Source organism: Dendrobates tinctorius, unplaced genomic scaffold (assembly GCF_039654945.1).
Source record: "Dendrobates tinctorius isolate UK_male_01 unplaced genomic scaffold, ASM3965494v1 ptg000017l, whole genome shotgun sequence".
In the NCBI taxonomy this organism is placed as follows: Eukaryota; Metazoa; Chordata; class Amphibia; order Anura; family Dendrobatidae; genus Dendrobates; species Dendrobates tinctorius.
In genome coordinates this window covers 10,665,125-10,684,066 of record NW_027361685.1, presented here as the reverse complement: position 1 = coordinate 10,684,066, position 18,942 = coordinate 10,665,125, and the positions used below count along the sequence as shown (strand labels likewise).

The following is an 18,942-nucleotide window of genomic DNA, read 5'->3' as shown; positions in this document are numbered from 1 at the left end:
GCTGGAGGAGGCAGGAGTGGAGCGTTGCTGCAGGCTGGGATGAGGGGTCGTTCAGATGTGTGGAGCGCCGCTGCGGGTGTACGGTGCTGCAGGGGCTCTGCTGACATTTTGTGAAAGGCCAGAACCCCCGCAGTTTATATATTTATAGTTACTCATTTATATAACGCTATTAATTCCACAGCACTTTACAGACATTAGTGGCGTTGTCCCCAATGAGGCTCACAATCTACATTCCCTATCCTTAGAGACGGACATGCGGTTCGTCTTTCCAGATCACATGTCTATTTATCTTGTGGAGATGCGATAAATCTCACCCGTACAATGTATTGTACGCAGTGAATCCGTACGGTTCAGTGATCACATGTGGAGTCACCTGTGTTCAGTAGCTGGCAGCGGACATGTGCTGCGTCCAAAGCGCTGCCAATTCCTGATCGTGTGCACCGGCCTAAGGACATAAATCAGTCAATTTCAGAAAAAAAACAAATTCCTTTGTCCTCTGCTGGTGTCAGTGCCGTCTGTGGCCCCAACGGGGATTTATGTGATTCCTATTTTAGAGGGATTCAGGCAGAGCCCCCGGACGCACTGCAGAAGCACAGTGTGAACATGGCTTAATATCCTATTGTGTGGAATAGTGACGTCTACTATACTATTCCAGCCTGTCCCAGTGCAGCGGCCAGACACGGACACCGGCCAGACACGGACAGCATCCAGACATGGACAACATCCAGACACGGACACCAACCAGACACAGACCGGGCAGACATGGACACTGGGCAGACACGGACGCTGGCCACACACGGACACCGGGCAAACATGAATGCCGGCCAGACACGAACACCGGGCAGACATGAACACCGGGCAGACACGGACACCGGCCAGACACGGACAGCGGCCAGACACGGACACCAGGCAGACACGGACACCAGGTAGACACGGACAGCGGCCAGACACGGACAGCGGACAGACACTGACACCGGGCAGACACGGACATTGGCCAGACACGGACAGCAGCCAGACACGGACAGCGGCCAGACACAGACAGCAGTCAAACACGGACACCGGCCAGACACGGACACCGGGCAGACACGGACACTGGGCAGACACGGGCACTGGGCAGGCATGGACACTGGGCAGACACGGACACCGGGTAGACACGGACAGTGGCCAGACACGGACACCGGGTAGACACGGACAGTGGCCAGACACGGACAGCAGCCAGACACGGACAGCAGCCAAACACGGACACCGGCCAGACATGGACACTGACCAGACACGGACACCGGCCAGACACGGACACCGGCCTGAAGACACTTTTTTTTTATAAATCTGTTGCTGTCATCTTTCAGAGATTCTGCAGTGTTTTTTTCCCTGTTCAAATGAATGGGACAAAAAAATGTGAGTGAAAAGGCTGCAAAAAAGTAGAATATTTCCTGCCAACACTGTAGATCAATCCACAGCAAAAATGGTGAATGTGAACAGACACTACAGGGGATTTCTGAGAATGTAAAAATAATTAGCATGAAATGATAAATCCCCCGTGGCTCAAACACCAATGCTCCGGGGGTCTCTGCCAGTCTTAGCATTGGGCTGCAGTGTTCTTGTGGCTCTGGGGGTGTCTGCCAGTCTTAGCACTGGGCTGCAGTGTTCTTGTGGCTCCGGGGGTCTCCACCAGTCTTAGCACTGGGCTGCAGTGGTCTTGTGGCTCTGGGGGGTTTCTGCCAGTCTCAGCAGTGTACTGAAGTGGTCTTGTGGCTTCGGGGGTCTCCGTCAGTCTCAGCACTGGGCTGCAGTGGTCTTGTGGCTCCGGGGGTCTCCACCAGTCTTAGCACTGGGCTGCAGTGGTCTTGTGACTCTGGGGGGTTTCTGCCAGTCTCAGCAGTGTACTGAAGTGGTCTTGTGGCTTCGGGGGTCTCCGTCAGTCTCAGCACTGGGCTGCAGTGGTCTTGTGGCTCCGGGGGTCTCCACCAGTCTTAGCACTGGGCTGCAGTGGTCTTGTGGCTCTGGGGGGTTTCTGCCAGTCTCAGCAGTGTACTGAAGTGGTCTTGTGGCTCTGGGGTTCTCCGTCAGCCTCAGCGCTGGGCTGCAGTGGTCTTGTAGGTCTGGGGGTCTCCGTCAGTCTCAGCACTGGGCTGCAGTGGTCTTGTGGCTCCGGGGGTCTCCGTCAGCCTCAGCACTGGTCTGCAGGGGTCTTGTGGCTTCACCTTATATTATAGCTGCAAAGTGAATAATAACCATCGGCCACGGAGCCAGAGGGGATTTAGCAGAGTAGTTGGGGGACATGTAGGACTTGTTAATAATCTCTTTTTATTCTGCTGTTTGTGAGGTAGGATGTAGAAAAAGACGGCAATTCTGCTAATGTTTTCTATTATGTGACTGTACGGCCCCTTCACACGACCTGTCATGTTTTTCACAGATGCCACGTGTCCCCTATTTGACCTACGGTGCTGCTCTCATGTCCGTGTTTTCCCAGCAGCACAGATGACAAAGGGCCAATACAAGTCTATGGGTCCATGTAAACGTGCCGTCCGTGTGCTGTACATGTGCCGTCCGTGTGCTGTACGTGTGCCGTCCGTGTGCTGTACATGTGCCATCCGTGTGCCGTCCGTGTGCTGTACGTGTGCAGTCCGTGTGCTGTCCATGTGCAGTAGATGTGCAGTCCGTGTGCTGTACGTGTGCCGTCCGTGTGCTGTACATGTGCCATCCGTGTGCTGTCTGTGTGCTGTACGTGTGCAGTCCGTGTGCTGTCCGTGTGCTGTAGATGTGCAGTCCGTGTGCTGTCCGTGTGCTGTAGATGTGCAGTCCGTGTGCTGTCCGTGTGCTGTACATGTGCCGTCCGTGTGCTGTACATGTGCCGCCTGTGTGCTGTACATGAGCCGTCCGTGTGCTGTACATGTGCCGTCCGTGTGCTGTACATGTGCTGTCCGTGTGCTGTACATGTGTTGTCCGTGTGCTGTACATGAGCCGTCCGTGTGCTGTACATGTGCCGTCCGTGTGCTGTACATGTGCCGTCCGTGTGCTGTACATGTGCTGTCCGTGTGCTGTACATGAGCCGTCCGTGTGCTGTACATGTGCCGTCCGTGCTTAACATGGAAAGTCTATGACAAGCTTTGTAATTCCATTATCCACACGGATGACCAAGATCAGAGTCTCATTATCCCGAGTAGAGAAGCTCCAGGGCCAAAGACCCCGCCTGGTCCTAACACGCTGGGGGCCCGGAGTATCCAGCCACGGGGCCCGGATTCCCTCATTTGTGGCCCCAGCGTTTCTTGTAGAATAAATCCCTTTCTCACACAGTCCTGTAGTAATGACTTTGTTCTCACGTTTTGTAGGAGGGTTCGTCTGACTCCATCTTATGTTATCAGTATAAGTGCGAGAGATGAGAGACCGACGACCGCAGTTTTACCGTGCGTGTCCGGCGTCAGTTCTACAGTGTGAGAGATGCAGGGTCTGTGACCGAAGCTGGGGGTATACGGGTGTATACAGCGTACACAGGGGTGTGTGACTGAAGATGGTGGTATACAGAGTACACACACAGCTCCGCTCCTTACACCTCGTACACACACGGCTCCACTCCATACACCTTGTACACACACGGCTCTGCTACGTACACCTCGTACACACAGCTCCGCTCCGTACACCTCGTACACACACGGCTCCTCTCCGTAAACCTCGCACACACACATCTCCGCTCCGTACACCTCGCACACACGCGGTTCCGCTCCGAACACCTCATACACACATGGCTCCGCTCCGTACACCTCGTACACACACGGCTTCACTCCATACACCTCGCACACACACATCTCCGCTCCGTACACCTCGCATACACGCGGTTCCGCTCCGTACACCTCGTACACACATGGCTCCGCTCCGTACACCTCGTACACACACGGCTCCCCTCCATACACCTTGTACACACACGGCTCCGCTCCGTACACCTCGTACACACACGGCTCCACTCCGTACACCTCGTACACACACGGCTCCGCTCCGTACACCTCATACACACACGGCTCCGCTCCGTACACCTCATACACACACGGCTCCACTCCGTACACATCGTACAGACGCGGCTCCGCTCCGTACACATCGTACACACACGGCTCCGCTCCTTACACCTCGTACACACGCGGCTCCGCTCCGTACACCTCGTACACACACGGCTCCGCTCCGTACACCTCGTACACACACGGCTCCGCTCCGAACACCTCGTACACACACGGCTCCGCTCCGTACACTTCGTACACATGCGGCTCCGCTCCGTACACCTCGTACACACACGGCTCCGCTCCGTACACCTCGTACACACATGGCTCCGCTCCATACACCTCGTACACACAGGGCTCCGCTCCGTACACCTCGTACACACAGGGCTCCGCTCCGTACACCTCGTACACACACGGCTCCGCTCCGTACACCTCGTACACACAGGGCTCCACTCCGTACACCTCGTACACACGCGGCTCCGCTCCGTACACCTCATACACACACGGCTCCGCTCCGTACACCTCGTACACACACGGCTCCACTCCGTACACTTCGTACACATGCGGCTCCGCTCCGTACACCTCGTACACACACGGCTCCGCTCCGTACACCTCGTACACACATGGCTCCGCTCCATACACCTCGTACACACAGGGCTCCGCTCCGTACACCTCGTACACACAGGGCTCCGCTCCGTACACCTCGTACACACACGGCTCCGCTCCGTACACCTCGTACACACAGGGCTCCGCTCCGTACACCTCGTACACACGCGGCTCCGCTCCGTACACCTCATACACACACGGCTCCGCTCCGTACACCTCGTACACACAGGGCTCCGCTCCGTACACCTCGTACACACACGGCTCCGCTCCGTACACCTCGTACACACAGGGCTCCACTCCGTACACCTCGTACACACGCGGCTCCGCTCCGTACACCTTGTACACACACGGCTCTGCTCCATACACCTCGTACACACACGGCTCTGCTACATCCACCCTGTAAACCCCTCCTGACCCCACACAGAAACTTCCCCTCATCCAGCACCATGGCAACCAGCACAGCAGAGTCCTGCACACACTGAGGCCCTGATCATGTGACCCCTGACTCCTCCCCTCCTGTGACCTCATCACAGGTCCTGTGCGCACAGAGCAACTGTAGAAATCTCCGGCCTCGGGGGTCTCACCAGACTTCGCTCTTTTCTTGCAGGGGCCGCAGTGGATTTCATCCTGGATCCATAGAGCTGAATAGAGGAGCGATGTTCCTTCACTCTGATGGGAATTGATGGTGACGTTTGTCCAACGTCCACGTTACCGAGTAAATCCCCCCAGGACTGCAGCCGGTAAAGACCCCGATATCCACAGGTGTCCCCTCTAATTGGGGGAAAGGGATCGAAAAGCCTCTTATCCCGAGGGGAAACCCTGTACATGGAGACATCGGCCTCAGATCTCTCCTGTCCTGTTCTTCCAGAAAAGCCTCAAACTTCTGTGTGTGACTCAGAGCTGAGATCTAACGTGAGAGAAGATTCCAGTGCGGGGAAGACGGGAAACCTTCATATAGACGGCCGGTGGGGATGGAGACAGTGACCGACTCTGGCCACATCTGTCTCTAGAGCCGTAGTAGAAGATGAAGATGTCGTCCTCATCATGAAGGAGTTATTTCTCATGTCGCATGTAATGAATCTCTCCTGCAGTATTGCTAATGCCGATTCCAGTGTCGGTAATGAGACGAGAATTAGCGTTATGGAAGATGAGTCTATGAGGAACGTGTTCAGCTGCCGACTCCGAGGAGGAAACTGCTTGTTGTCTGTGGCCTAAATATATAGGTTTTATTAGTAGATGTCAGGGAAGAAAACTAAACCCTGTAAGATAATAAATCTCCTCATATGTTTCCCTTATTATCTCCAGTAATTGTATTATTACACAGGATTCTTATGATGTTACATCGGATCATCTTCTTCTCATTCAGGTCTCTACAATATCGGATCCTCTCAGTGAAGATCTTCTACAGAAGAGAATTTTCCTGATTTACCCATCAAGGATGGATATGGACAGAGACAAGATGGCGGAGAGGATGTTACATCTCACCCTAGAGATCCTCTTCCGTCTCACTGGAGAGGTGAGAGATTCTGATGACGTCACATTACATCATTCTTATCTACGGGAATAACAGATGGACAGAACTGGAGAGGTGAGGACTCTGGGAATGTCTGTAGTGAAATTTATTAATGTGTCTCTCCATAACCAGGATTACACAGTGGTGAAGAAGACCTCTAGTGATCGCTGTCAGGACCCTGTGTCTGAGGGATGGGGAAGACCCCTGAGCCCAATCACGGGGCCTCCACCTCACCCCCTGATCCATGAGGACATCAATGACCAGAAGATCCTAGAACTCATCTACAAGATGATTGAGCTGCTGACTGGAGAGGTGACACTGCTGGGAATGCTGGGACATTATACAGTAACACTATGAAGGGATCGGGGATGACGGTATCATTGTATGTGTCAGGTTCCTATAAGGTGTCAGGATGTCGCTGTCTATTTCTCCATGGAGGAGTGGGAGTATTTAGAAGGACACAGAGATCTGTACAAGGATGTCATGGAGGTTCCCCAGCCCCTCACATCACCAGGTAATAGATAGGACTAAATACACACGGCCTATAATTATCTGTATGTAGAGAATGAATTCAGTCCCTGTATGTGTTTCCTCCAGATCTATCCAGTAAGAGGACAACACCAGAGAGATGGCCCCGTCCTCTTCTTCCACAGGACTGGAAACAAGAAGATACCAGTGCTCCTCAGGATCATCAGGTAGATGGAGAGAAGGTGTCAGGAGATCTCCCCTATGATGTGTAGACGGCTGTGAAGGTCTTGTGCTCAGTCTTGTTTTATCCACCAGTATTATATGTTTTATACTTGTGTAATGAGAACGGTGGAGATGGCAGGATTAGAGCTGATCATAGATGGGACTTCTCCATCTGTCGGTGACTTTTACAATATTTGTTTCAGGGTGAAGATCTGACCCATATTAATACTACAGAGACATATGTGAGGGGTGATGAGTGGTGTAAAGAGGAGATTCCCACATATGACTACCCAGGTGAGTAGTAACCACTGAATGCAGAGAAGTCACAGATTCCTCTCAGTCACCGGCTGTGGCTGCTTTATCGGTGGTGTAGTCCGGCCGTATTACCATGATCACCATTTTGCCTCTAGACCACAACATTCTCCTCCACCCAAAACTGTTCAAATGACTTTGATACAGGAAAGATATATATCTTTGTACCGTGTTAGCCAGTAGATAGAAGAATATTTAGAATTGAGAGTCCTCAGTGGTTGATACCTTTTAATGGCTAACTGAAAAGATGGAAACACATTGCAAGCTTTTGAGACTCCTCAGGTCTCCTCATCAGGATATACTAATACAACATCTGAAAAATCACATATTTATACACAAAACAAAACAGAAATAATGCAATAGATAAGACAAGTGACATTTAGCAGAATTGTCATTATGGGAGAGGTATAAACATAAATATTGGAAGAGTTCATAGATAAGGAGTGTGAAAGTTTTATTGCCCTCTGATTGGGGTCTAGTTCTGTGTTGTGTGATGACCCCAGAAGGTCTGAAGAGCAAATTCCTTAATTGATGTAAAAAGACATAAATCCATGTGACACATTCATTCCTGCACTGAGTGTGTCAAAAGATGTCACAAATTTATACTCCCAGACCCTCCTGTCTCTCTGAGAGTTGAAGTTACCATTTAATACAAGTAATTTAATGTCCATCATGCTATGACCGGGGATACAAAAATGTTTGCCACAGGTAGATCCCTTCTTTTTTCTCTTATTGTGTGGCGATGAGAATTCATCCTTATTCTCAGTTTTTGCCCGGTCTCCCCCACATACAGACCCCCAGTTGGACATTTAGTACAAATAATTAAGTACACCCCATTAGATGTGATGCAGGTGAAAGTACCTGGGATCTTGTAGTCCTGATGTGAGGTGGGGATCTTTATCTTGCCCGTGGTTATTATAAATGGACAGGCTTTACATTTTTTCTGGTTGCAAGGAAAGGTTCCTGCAGCTGTTGAGGACAGGGAGCTTCTGACAATGACGCTTCTTAGATTAGGGGGCTGCCTAAAACACAGTAGTGGGGGGTCTGGAAACATGGATTGTAATCGGGCATCTTTTTGTAGTAAAGGTTGTAATTTCCGTGCCGCTCCCCTTAGCACCTCCAGATTTGGGTTGTAGGTGACCACTAGAGGCTCCCGGTTATTCTCTTCTTTAGCTTTGTAATGTGGCAGGTGATTCCTTGATATTCTGGTGGCTCTTGTAATTTGGTTTTCAATTGTTCTTGGATGGTAGCCCTGACTCAAAAAGGTCTTTCTGAGGCGACCAAGGTGTTTGTCTCTATCCATGGGGTTGGAACATACGTTATATGTTATATATTGTTAACGTATGATATTCCGATCACGCTCAGTAATGCAATACAATGAGTGCGTGGAAAACACCGGACTGCACTCCGATGACATAATGGAGAAGCGTTTGTTCTCCATCTTTTCCTCAGTGTTCTCTGATTTTCTCATCCTAGACAATCGGACCACACTGTGCTGACACTCGGGTCAGATCCTGATCCAAGTGTCAGCTGTACAGTAGAATTGGCCGATTCTCTCAGATCAGGGAATATATATGGCCGTCTGCATTGGCCCTTAGAAGTCCATACAATCACAAAATTGGCGCAAAAAGCATGAATCCATGCATAAATAATACACCACAGAATCATATTATTACTTTTGTGGTAACAACAAATGTTGACCCCACACAATAGTGTATACTTGTTAAAAATTTATATTTTATTGCACAAAAAGACACAAAAATATATACACAGGAAAAGTGATGGAACATAACACCAAACACCAAAATTCACCAAAGAAAAAGTAAGGGGGTAAAAGAACAATGCACCTGATATCCTACAGATCATCACCTTGCAATGGTAAAACATTTGCTGGCCACATCATTTGTATTATGACATTTCATTGCTGCATAAAAGCAGCTATATCCAATTATCCCAAAAATGAACCTCAATTGAGGTAAAATTAATGCCGGTGAATATAATAAAGGCTAGACAATTCTATACCTGTAAATGCGGGTGGAGATGCCTGGACGTCCCTCGACCCCAACGCGCGTTTCGCACTGCTTCTTCGGGAGGCGTGTCAGGGCAGGGGGAGATCCGATTTATATACCAGTACCACGTGTGCATAATCATTAAAAGTTGCGCAAACCTGCGTTCACTATGTCCACCATAATAGATCTCTACTGGCGCCTGTGCAGAAAACAATTGTACCGTTGTGGGGGATCAGTGGTGGCGCCTGCGCAGCATAGGTCTATAGTCACTATACCAAATGATCAGCTGCACCTGCGTGCGATGAACACCAAAGGTCCTGCTCAAATCCCAATACTGAGGTGTTTATGACGCATGCTCTGCATCACGTGGGACATAGAGTCCAATGGGAATAATACTTTGCGGTCACATGATAAGGCATCGCCAGGTCCTATGTGGAGATGTGCGCACCTAATTCATGAACAGACCGCTTTGCATTTTCCACCGTCCCCGTATACCACGCACGCGTGCTACCACAAATGGGTGGGCATGAAATAACACGACCACAATTCCATCATATCATATTAGTGAATACATAGCTATAATAAAGTGACGGTGCAATTAAAGTATCAATCAGTAAATCGATAAAAGAGCTATGTCTAAATATTCATATCTAGTGCAAACATGAACTCGATTATGACATTCCAATGCCCTGTCAATATCAAAAAAGTATATATAACGTTTATACGCTGTACTAGGATTAACCAATACATTTGTTATTAATATCACATGATAATATTCCTCAGCAATATCAGACTTTTGATTATAGTATTTAACTGACCTGACAATATCAAAAACTATACATAATATTTGAATGCCGTACTAGAATGGTATTATTAATATCGCATAGCGGTATCACTCAGCAACATCACCACTCAAGTGCAAAGCACAAGAGATGATAATGTCACACAAGGCGTCACTGCTGCGGTGTCAACCAAAAACAGCAAACACAAGATCTCATGGTCATCTCGTATCCATAATGGCATCCATCCATCTATTAGTGCAGGACAACGAAACCCCATCGTAAAAAATCCTCTTCATGATCCCATCTGAGGAAAGATGTACATCATTCTGCGATATGAACAGGAGTGGAGGCAGGAGTACTAAACATAAAAATAAATAAAATTAAAGAGAGACACACAAACTAATTGACACATTAAAACCCCCTACCCTCAAAGTAACCACCCCTAAAGTTATCAGAGATAAGCGCTAAAGCCAGAGCTTTCATCTAGACCCTGGGGTGTGAGGGTCCCCAGCCTATAAATCCATTGACATTCTTTTTTGGCCAGTATTTTAGACACATCCCCCCCTCTAGGGCCAAGGGTCACCTGTTGTGAGTTCATTTTTCCCTTCACTGGTGAGGTCTGATGAACTCCCTCCTCTGGTGAAGGAAGGTAGTGAGACTGATTACCAAACACCTGGGCAGCTAGATGATGACTGGATGGCTGGAATTGACAACTGGATATAAGGCAGCCGACGCCCTTCTGCCTTGCTGGTGATCCTGCTGGATTCTTGGAGACCAGTCTGATTCCTGCGTCTCAAAGCTAAGTTTTTCTGCTCTGCTTTGTACACTTCAGTTTTGTTTTTGTTTTGCCTTGTTTTTTGGGAGTTCTGCCATCCCCGGCCGGGGGTGAGCTGAATTCCATTTTTGTCTCTGATCTGTTGATCTTTTGCTCTGTCTTCAGAATATACCTGAGTGCTGATATAGTCTTTTGAAGCCTAGCGACTTCAGGGCCTGTTTTCCTATCAGTCGGTTGGCACATTTTGGATAGGGTTTTTGCGGATGGCAGACAGCGGCTTTCCTATCCTGTCCTATTTAGTTAGCTTGGGCCCCATCATTTGCTCAACCTATCTTTCTATCTGTGTTAGTGTTTTCATCTTGCTTCACCGTCATTATATGTTGGGGGCTGCCTATTGCTTTGGGGTCTGCTCTGGGGCAGTTTAGATTTCCCTTTCTGTCTTTAGGCTATGTAGTTCTCCGGCTGTGATCGAGGGGTCTAGGGCACCGTAGGAACCCCCCACGGCTACTGCTAGTTGTTGTGGATAGGTTCAGGGGTCTGCAATCCGATAGCTGCCAACCTCTCTGGTTTTTCTGGACTTAGCTAGTATTTTGTTTTTTCCTCCTTTGGTGACTCATCATAACACATAACACCATATCAATCCCCTTCACCTTAAACAGTCTAGAATTACATTGATGGTACTTCCTGAAATGCCTAGGAAGGGTCTTTAGAGAGCTGATGACAGTGGCTGTTTTAGCTTTCTGAATGTCTAAACAGTGCTCACGGTCACGAACTTTGAGCTCATGACTGCATACCTATGCAAATTTTTCCACAGGGACACTCTGCATAATACACAACCCCCTTATATGAACAGGTGATATTGACCATAATGTCAAATTTTCTAGACTGGTCAAAGTTAGAGAAACTAAAGCCCTTTTTCATATTAGCACAACCCTTGCAAAACCCGCAAGGGAAAAACACCTTACGTTCTGAGTTTTTCTTATTTTTTTCTTTTCTTTTGGGGTCATATGCACTGTGGACCAATATATCCCGCAGGTTGGGGGCCCTTCTTGCCACAAAAGATGGTGCATCTGGCAAGCATTGTTTAAGAATGGGATCAGTGAGAAGGATTTTCCAGTGTTTGTCAATAATCCCTCTCAATTCCGGCCACCTTATAATTGGTTATAATTGTTATAATTGGTAATAAACCTTACCTGCTTGCCCCCCTCATCACACGACACCAGGGGCTGATTTTTGTGAAGAAGTGATTCTCTTGGCGTATTTTTGGCTCTATTATATCCCCTTTGAATGGCCCGGTGGCCGTATCTTCGATCTTGGAACCGTTTTTTAAGAATACTGGATTGTTCCTCAAACTGAGGATCTTCCGAACAAATCCTCCTGATACACAGAAACTAGCCAATTGGTATGCCTTGAATTGTTGATTTAGGATGAGCGGAGGACGCATGCAGTAAGGAATTAGTTGATGTTGGTTTACGAAAAACCGTGGTAGACAAACTTCCATCAGGGAGCACTGAAATGGATAAATCCAAGAAATCGATCTTTCGTCCAAATTTATAAGAGAGTCTGATATTTTGATCGTTATCATTAAGTGCATTCATAAATGTCTCAAGGTCCACAACTGGACCCTCCCAGATGAACAAAATATCATTGATATAACGAATCCAGTTGTGGACCCGATCAACATTAGGGATCTCCTCACCTTGGAAGATGGACCATTCCCAGGCCCCCATAAACAAATTTGCATAAGAGGGGGCGCACGAGGCCCCCATTGCTGTTCCTCTTTGCTGCAAAAATATCTTCCCATCGAAAGTGAAGGCATTATGAGTAAGGATAAACCTCAACAGTTTCAAGATAAAGGAGGACATATCTCCATTCAAGTTACTATGACTCAAATATTTCTCTACTGCCTTCAATCCGTCTGAATGACCGATAGAAGAATATAATGCCTCCATATCTGCGGTGACAAGTACCGTTTCCTCAGTAAGTTGAATGCTCTCCAAATGACCCTAAGCTGCGTTAGTGTCTTTAATAAAAGAGGGCAGTTGTGTCACAAGAGGTTTCAAAAAGTGATCCACAATATCACACTCTATTTCACAAAGGCCATCATTAGCTGCAATAATCGGCCTCCCAGGTGGATTAAGGGGGTCCTTATGCACCTTTGGAATTAAATAAAAGGTCGCAAGCTTGGGACAACATTTTTCATAAATCCTTAGAAATCCATGTAGCCGCACACTCCGGTCCAAGTGCCGGTTGCAGTGCCGGGTGTTGTTTCTCGCATCACACACCCTAGTGTGACCCCGGCCTTAGAATGATTCTTGTACTCAGCGTTTGCAGGGTGCTGTAGCCTAGTGTTTGTATCTAGGGTATGTGCACACAGTTTTATTTCAGGGGGCAGAGCTGCTTCAGGAAAGTGTCTCCAGTCTTTTACCTGAAGGCGCCATGTCTTTTGTGCCACCGGCGTCTTTTCTCGATAGTTTCTATTATAGTTGCAGGTGACAGAATGTGCTACTTGTATTAATGGCCTCAGTTTCCAAGCACTGAAGCAGATAAAAGACGTGAGAGACGGAGCGGGTACAGCAATGTGGTTTTCCATTGCCGTGCACTAAGTTCATGTTTAGCGGCAGGTTTGTGGCGCTTCTTCAATCCGCCTGACAAAGATGTGTGCACATCCCCTTACCTTGGTTCTGCAGCCACAAAATACAGGCATCCCAGCATGAAAGCCATCTGTCCAATCTCTGCTGCTTCTATAAGGAAGGCAAGGCAGCGATAACCTGGTTAATGAGTCACTACACATGGGCCGGTGATGGGTGCTGCCCCCAGACGGGAACTTTAGTGATTTTCACGTTTGAAAAAACTAAATGAATGAAAATCTTCTCCTGTACATCACAGTGTTAATCCGCGCAGAGTGTGCACTGGGGCGATCTATGTGGGGCCTGTGATCGGCGCAGGTTCAGAGACTTGTGGAAGGGAATGTGTCTGTGACAACGATAAAAAATGAAAATGTCTCTGATTTTTATTTGGGGAGACACAGTCTCAAAGAACATGAGCCTGTGAGCAGCACCATAGACTATAATGGAAGAGAACTAATGAAAACCACAGAGAGAACATGGACGTGAGAAACGGCCGTCTGACTGAGACTTTCCTGTCATTACTGTGCTCCAGCATGTCCACGACCACCGACCAGCCATATACACGTCAGTCAGTGTCCTCTACGGCCTGTTCACACAGGAGGACGCACTTCTCTGTGCACACAGCGACTGGTAATATGTTCTGTGCACGTAGACTGTCCTGTTCTCAGGAGCGCATGTCCTGTTTACCCCGAGCAATGTGCCACCAAGAACCTGGATTTTTAAGCCGTGACTAATAATCATTTTTCCTTCCATCAGGTGATTACTGACCTATTGAAATGAGCCGATAATCAGGAAGCCGCGCTCTTACAATCCCACATTTCATGATTATTGGCTCATCTAAAGTGGCCATAATTCAGTGGCTGTCAGCTCTGCAGGTCACAACACTAAACGTTGTGATTGTAGGCCGCGGACCTGTATTAGACTATCTAGAGAGCAAGATTACAGAGGGTACAAGACGTGGGCCTGTGGTCTTACAAATGCCAGGGCTGGATTTCACTCCCAGTCCGGCCCTGGTTACACGGAAAATAAAGACACAGCCAGAATAAAGCCTTTTATTAGCAATAAAACTAAACACAGTTTTCCTTTTTTATTTAAAAATATCAAACACCGTTATACTCACCTAACGCCTATTTCCACCGGAGATCTCGTTCTGCAATAAAAATAAAATACAACACTATACCATATCTGTCTGTCGCTCTGTCCCACGCCGTAATCCATGTCTGGGGGATAATTAGTTTTCAACCTGGACGGTGCCAAGATGCAACCATGCAGGCAGAGAACCACTGGTGAATGAGCTGCTGCAAGCGCAACATCATTGACCAGCAGTGACATCGTCGAGGTTTCCAGCCAGGCTGAACTGCAGTGACCTCAGGGAAAAAGTTAGTGATGAGGTCACCACTGTTCAAGCTAAGTCACTTCACAGCAGATCACCGTGAGAATTCTGTTTGTTATTTTTTAGTAAAAAACAAAAACTGCGTTTTGTTTTATTTCTAATAAAAGACTTTATTCTGTGTCTTTATTTACCATATAACTATAGGATTAGTAATGGAGAGGTGTCTTCTAGACACCTCTTCATTACTAAGCTGTGGGCTTGATGTCACCTGTCAATACAAGGGTGATATCAACCCCACAAATATGAACCCCACTTGCCATCACTATAAGGCAAGTGGGAAGACCCGGGCAAAGCACCAGAATTGGCGCATCTAATAGATGCGTCTTTTCTGGGCAGCTGCAGGCTGCTATTTTTAGCCTGGGGGGTCAATATCCATGGCCCCTTACAAGTCTGAGAATACCAGCCCCCAGTTTTCAGCTTTAGCGAGGCTGGTAGCCAAATAGGAAACAAATGGATCTTACAAATTATTTTCCAGCTTCGCACTATACCCTACATACGTTTGTACACTACTGTCTGGGCACATGGCCGTGTTCAGAAGGGAAGGAGCGCCATTTAGCTATTTGAATGCAGATCGAGCTGGAATAGTTTGCAGACACAATGTATTCGGAGCACTGTTCGTGGTCACCTGGCAGCTCAAAAGATGTCCACCATGAACATTCTTGGCTCTAATAGCTGTCTACAAATATCTAAAGGGCTGTCACATTGTAGAAGGATCAACTTTATTCTCATTTGCACAAGGAAAGACTAGAAGCAATGGGATGAAACTGAATGGGAGGAGACACAGATTAGATATTAGAAAAAACTTTTTGATAGTTAGAGTGATCAATGAGTGGAACAGGCTGCCACGAGAAGTGGTGAGTTCTCCTTCAATGGAAGTCTTCAAACAGAGGCTGGACAGACATCTGACTGGGATGATTTAGCGAATCCTGCTTTGAGCAGGGGGTTGGACCAGATGGCCCAGGAGGTCCCTTCCAACTCTATGATTCTATGATTCTATCTTCTCTGCTTTCCATATCCCAAGGATTGCCTTGCTTAACGCCCTTTAACATCCTCACATGGAATCTGGACTTACACAGGGACCCCTTGACTTGGACCATGGTGTTACCTGCTATTCTGTGGTGTTAGATGGCAAGAAGAATAGTCAGGTAGCTGGGTCAGAACCAGAAGGACAGAATACAGAATCAGAAGACACAAGAGTAGTCAGTAAACGCGCCACGGTCACAGCAGGAAACAAATGCACAAGCCGCAAGCTGAGCACAGAGGACTGAACCAGAGGAGAACAGCGCTGTATCTGGCAGATTCCGGCCATGTGCTTTGAGCTTTAGTAGGGTGTGGTACTTTCCAATTGGCTGAAGTAGGGAGCAGATTACTCCAGCTGGACAGCAGGAACAGATCCCAGATGAGATTGGACACACCATATGCAGAAGCCCTAATATAACTAAATGACAGAAAACCAGAATAGTAGAAATCCCCATAAAGTGATTCCATTTTATAAATTAATTCACTGAGGGTTATAATCCTTAGGAGGAGTGAATATTTTGACGCCACAGCCACTTTCTGGAAATTAACACACAGTGGATGTTGGAGAGTGAAAATTACACATTTGCCATTTTCTTACCCAGCACATAGTGCCCAGATTGTTCTCCAGGAGACACCACAAATTAAGTGGATTCTTCTCACTATAATATTGCTAAATACAGGGATCCTAAATGTTGTTTGCGCACACTGCAAGACTCCGAAGTGAGAGCGGATTTTGCTGGATTGGTTTATAGAAACCTTGTTGCTTTTCAACAGCCTTTGAGCCACTAATAGTGTGGGAACCTCTGTTTTTCCATTGACAGATGATGGACCTGAGTGGGGACTTGTTTTTTGTGAGATGAGAATTGGTATTATTTTCACCTACATAACATTGATTGGTTTCTTTATATTTGATATTTGGGAGGCAGAATGAACAAACAGTTGAACACCACACACTACTGGTTCATCCAACAAGGTTTTCTATTAGACTGTGAACTGTCATTGTCTTGGTAAATAATTAAAGTTTTTTTACATAAACTGTCCACAAAAATGGCAAGCTAAGCAGAAATGTTCAAAAATATAAAACTCAAGGATATTTTATTAAAAAGTAATATTTTTGTTATCTTAGCAGATGAGTGTACCAGGAGATCAGAGGGACAGCTGACATCTTCAACTTTTAAATCAGATGATCTTGAGATCCTACAAGATACAACTGAAGTAATTGCTATTACTCCAGATATACCATCATCTATTCACAGCAAAGATCTGTCATTTGATTCTATGAAACAGGTGCCATCTTCTGACTCATTACCGATTATAAAGGAAAATCAAAGTCACAAAAGAGGCATTAAAAAACAAACTGCTTCTAAAGTAAAGAAGTCATTTTCATGTTCAGAATGTGGGAAATATTTTACACGGAAATCATGTTTTGTTACTCACCAGAGAACTCACACAGGGGAGAAGCCCTTTTCCTGTTCAGAATGTGGAAAATGTTTTAACCAGAAATGGAATCTTGTTAGACACCAAATAACTCACACAGGGGAGAAGCCTTTTTCATGTTCAGAATGTGGGAAATGTTTTAATCTTAACTCAAAATTGGTTAGGCACCAGAGAGCTCACACAGGGGAGAAGCCTTTTTCTTGTTCAGAATGTGAGAAATGTTTTAATCAGAAATCAGACCTTGTTGTTCACCAGAGAATTCACACAGGAGAGAAGCCTTTTTCATGTTCAGAATGTAGGAAATGTTTTAAACAGAAATCAGAACTTGTTACTCACCAGAGAATTCACACAGGGGAGAAGCCTTTTTTCTGTTCAGAATGTGAGAAATGTTTTAATCAGAAATCAGACCTTGTTGTTCACCAGAGAACTCACACAGGAGAGAAGCCTTTTTCATGTTCAGAATGTGGGAAATGTTTTAATCTTAACTCAAAATTGGTTAGGCACCAGAGGACTCACACAGGGGAGAAGCCTTTTTCCTGTTCAGAATGTGAGAAATATTTTATTCAGAAATCAGACCTTGTTGTTCACCAGAGAACTCACACAGGAGAGAAGCCTTTTTCATGTTCAGAATGTGAGAAATGTTTTAATCAGAAATCAGACCTTGTTGTTCACCAGAGAATTCACACAGGAGAGAAGCCTTTTTCATGTTCAGAATGTAGGAAATGTTTTAAACAGAAATCAGAACTTGTTACTCACCAGAGAATTCACACAGGGGAGAAGCCTTTTTTCTGTTCAGAATGTGAGAAATGTTTTAATCAGAAATCAGACCTTGTTGTTCACCAGAGAACTCACACAGGAGAGAAGCCTTTTTCATGTTCAGAATGTGAGAAATGTTTTAATCATAACTCAAAATTGGTTAGGCACCAGAGGACTCACACAGGGGAGAAGCCTTTTTCCTGTTCAGAATGTTTGAAATGTTTTATCCAGAAATCAGATTTAGTTAAGCACCAGAGAACCCACACAGGGGAGAAGCCTTTTTCATGTTTAGAATGTGGGAAATGTTTTATCTGGAAAACGCATATTGATGGTCACCAGAGAGCAAACACAGGGGAGAAGCCTTTTTCCTGTTCAGAATGTGGGAAATATTTTAACTGGAAAGAGCATTTTGTAAGACATCAGAGCAGTCACACAGAGGAGAAACCTTTTACATTTTCTTAATGTGGGAAATATTTTACTCGGAAATCAACTGTTAATAAACATCAGAGATGTCACATAGGGGAGAAGCCTTTTTTTGTTCAGAATGTTGGAATCATTTTAACCAAAATTACATCATCTTAAAGGGGTTTTCTCTTGTCATTCCTCTTGTTTGCTGACAAAAAGATAAAATTAAACTTTATTACTTCCAAATGTAAAACTATACCAATAATTCACCCCCTGAAGGTTAGTCAATAGGTGACTAATAGAAAAAACATATATCCCACATCTCAGTATATAGGGTGAGGTGACGTATACACACTCACTCTCCAAGCCTCTCATTTCTATGCGTTTCATCGTCCTCTCCAAAGACGACTCATAAGGAGACTTTATTTAATATTGACCTATATTCAAGTGAGACTAGACAAAAAAACTAAAATCCTGTTTCATGTTATCCGAAACAGTCAGAAAACTAGCCACATATTGGCAGATCCCAGACCTCAGACTATATACTGTGTAAGTTTATAAGCCCCTCCAGTGTCAGGAATAGATAGTATGTGACAATACATTATAATTCTTGGGTTTTCTCCTATAG

The 18,942-nt window shown here is 46.3% G+C and overlaps 1 protein-coding gene across 1 annotated transcript; it reads left to right on the top strand.

Annotated features, from left to right (window-relative positions):
- Positions 1-7,005: 7,005 nt before the first annotated feature.
- On the top strand, positions 7,006-18,660 carry LOC141082279 (uncharacterized). The gene is made up of 2 exons (XM_073566220.1): positions 7,006-7,089; positions 16,846-18,660. Exon 2 carries the CDS (start codon positions 16,995-16,997, stop codon positions 18,369-18,371), a length of 1,377 nt encoding a protein of 458 aa, XP_073422321.1. The 5' UTR covers positions 7,006-7,089; positions 16,846-16,994; the 3' UTR covers positions 18,372-18,660.
- Positions 18,661-18,942: the final 282 nt, after the last annotated feature.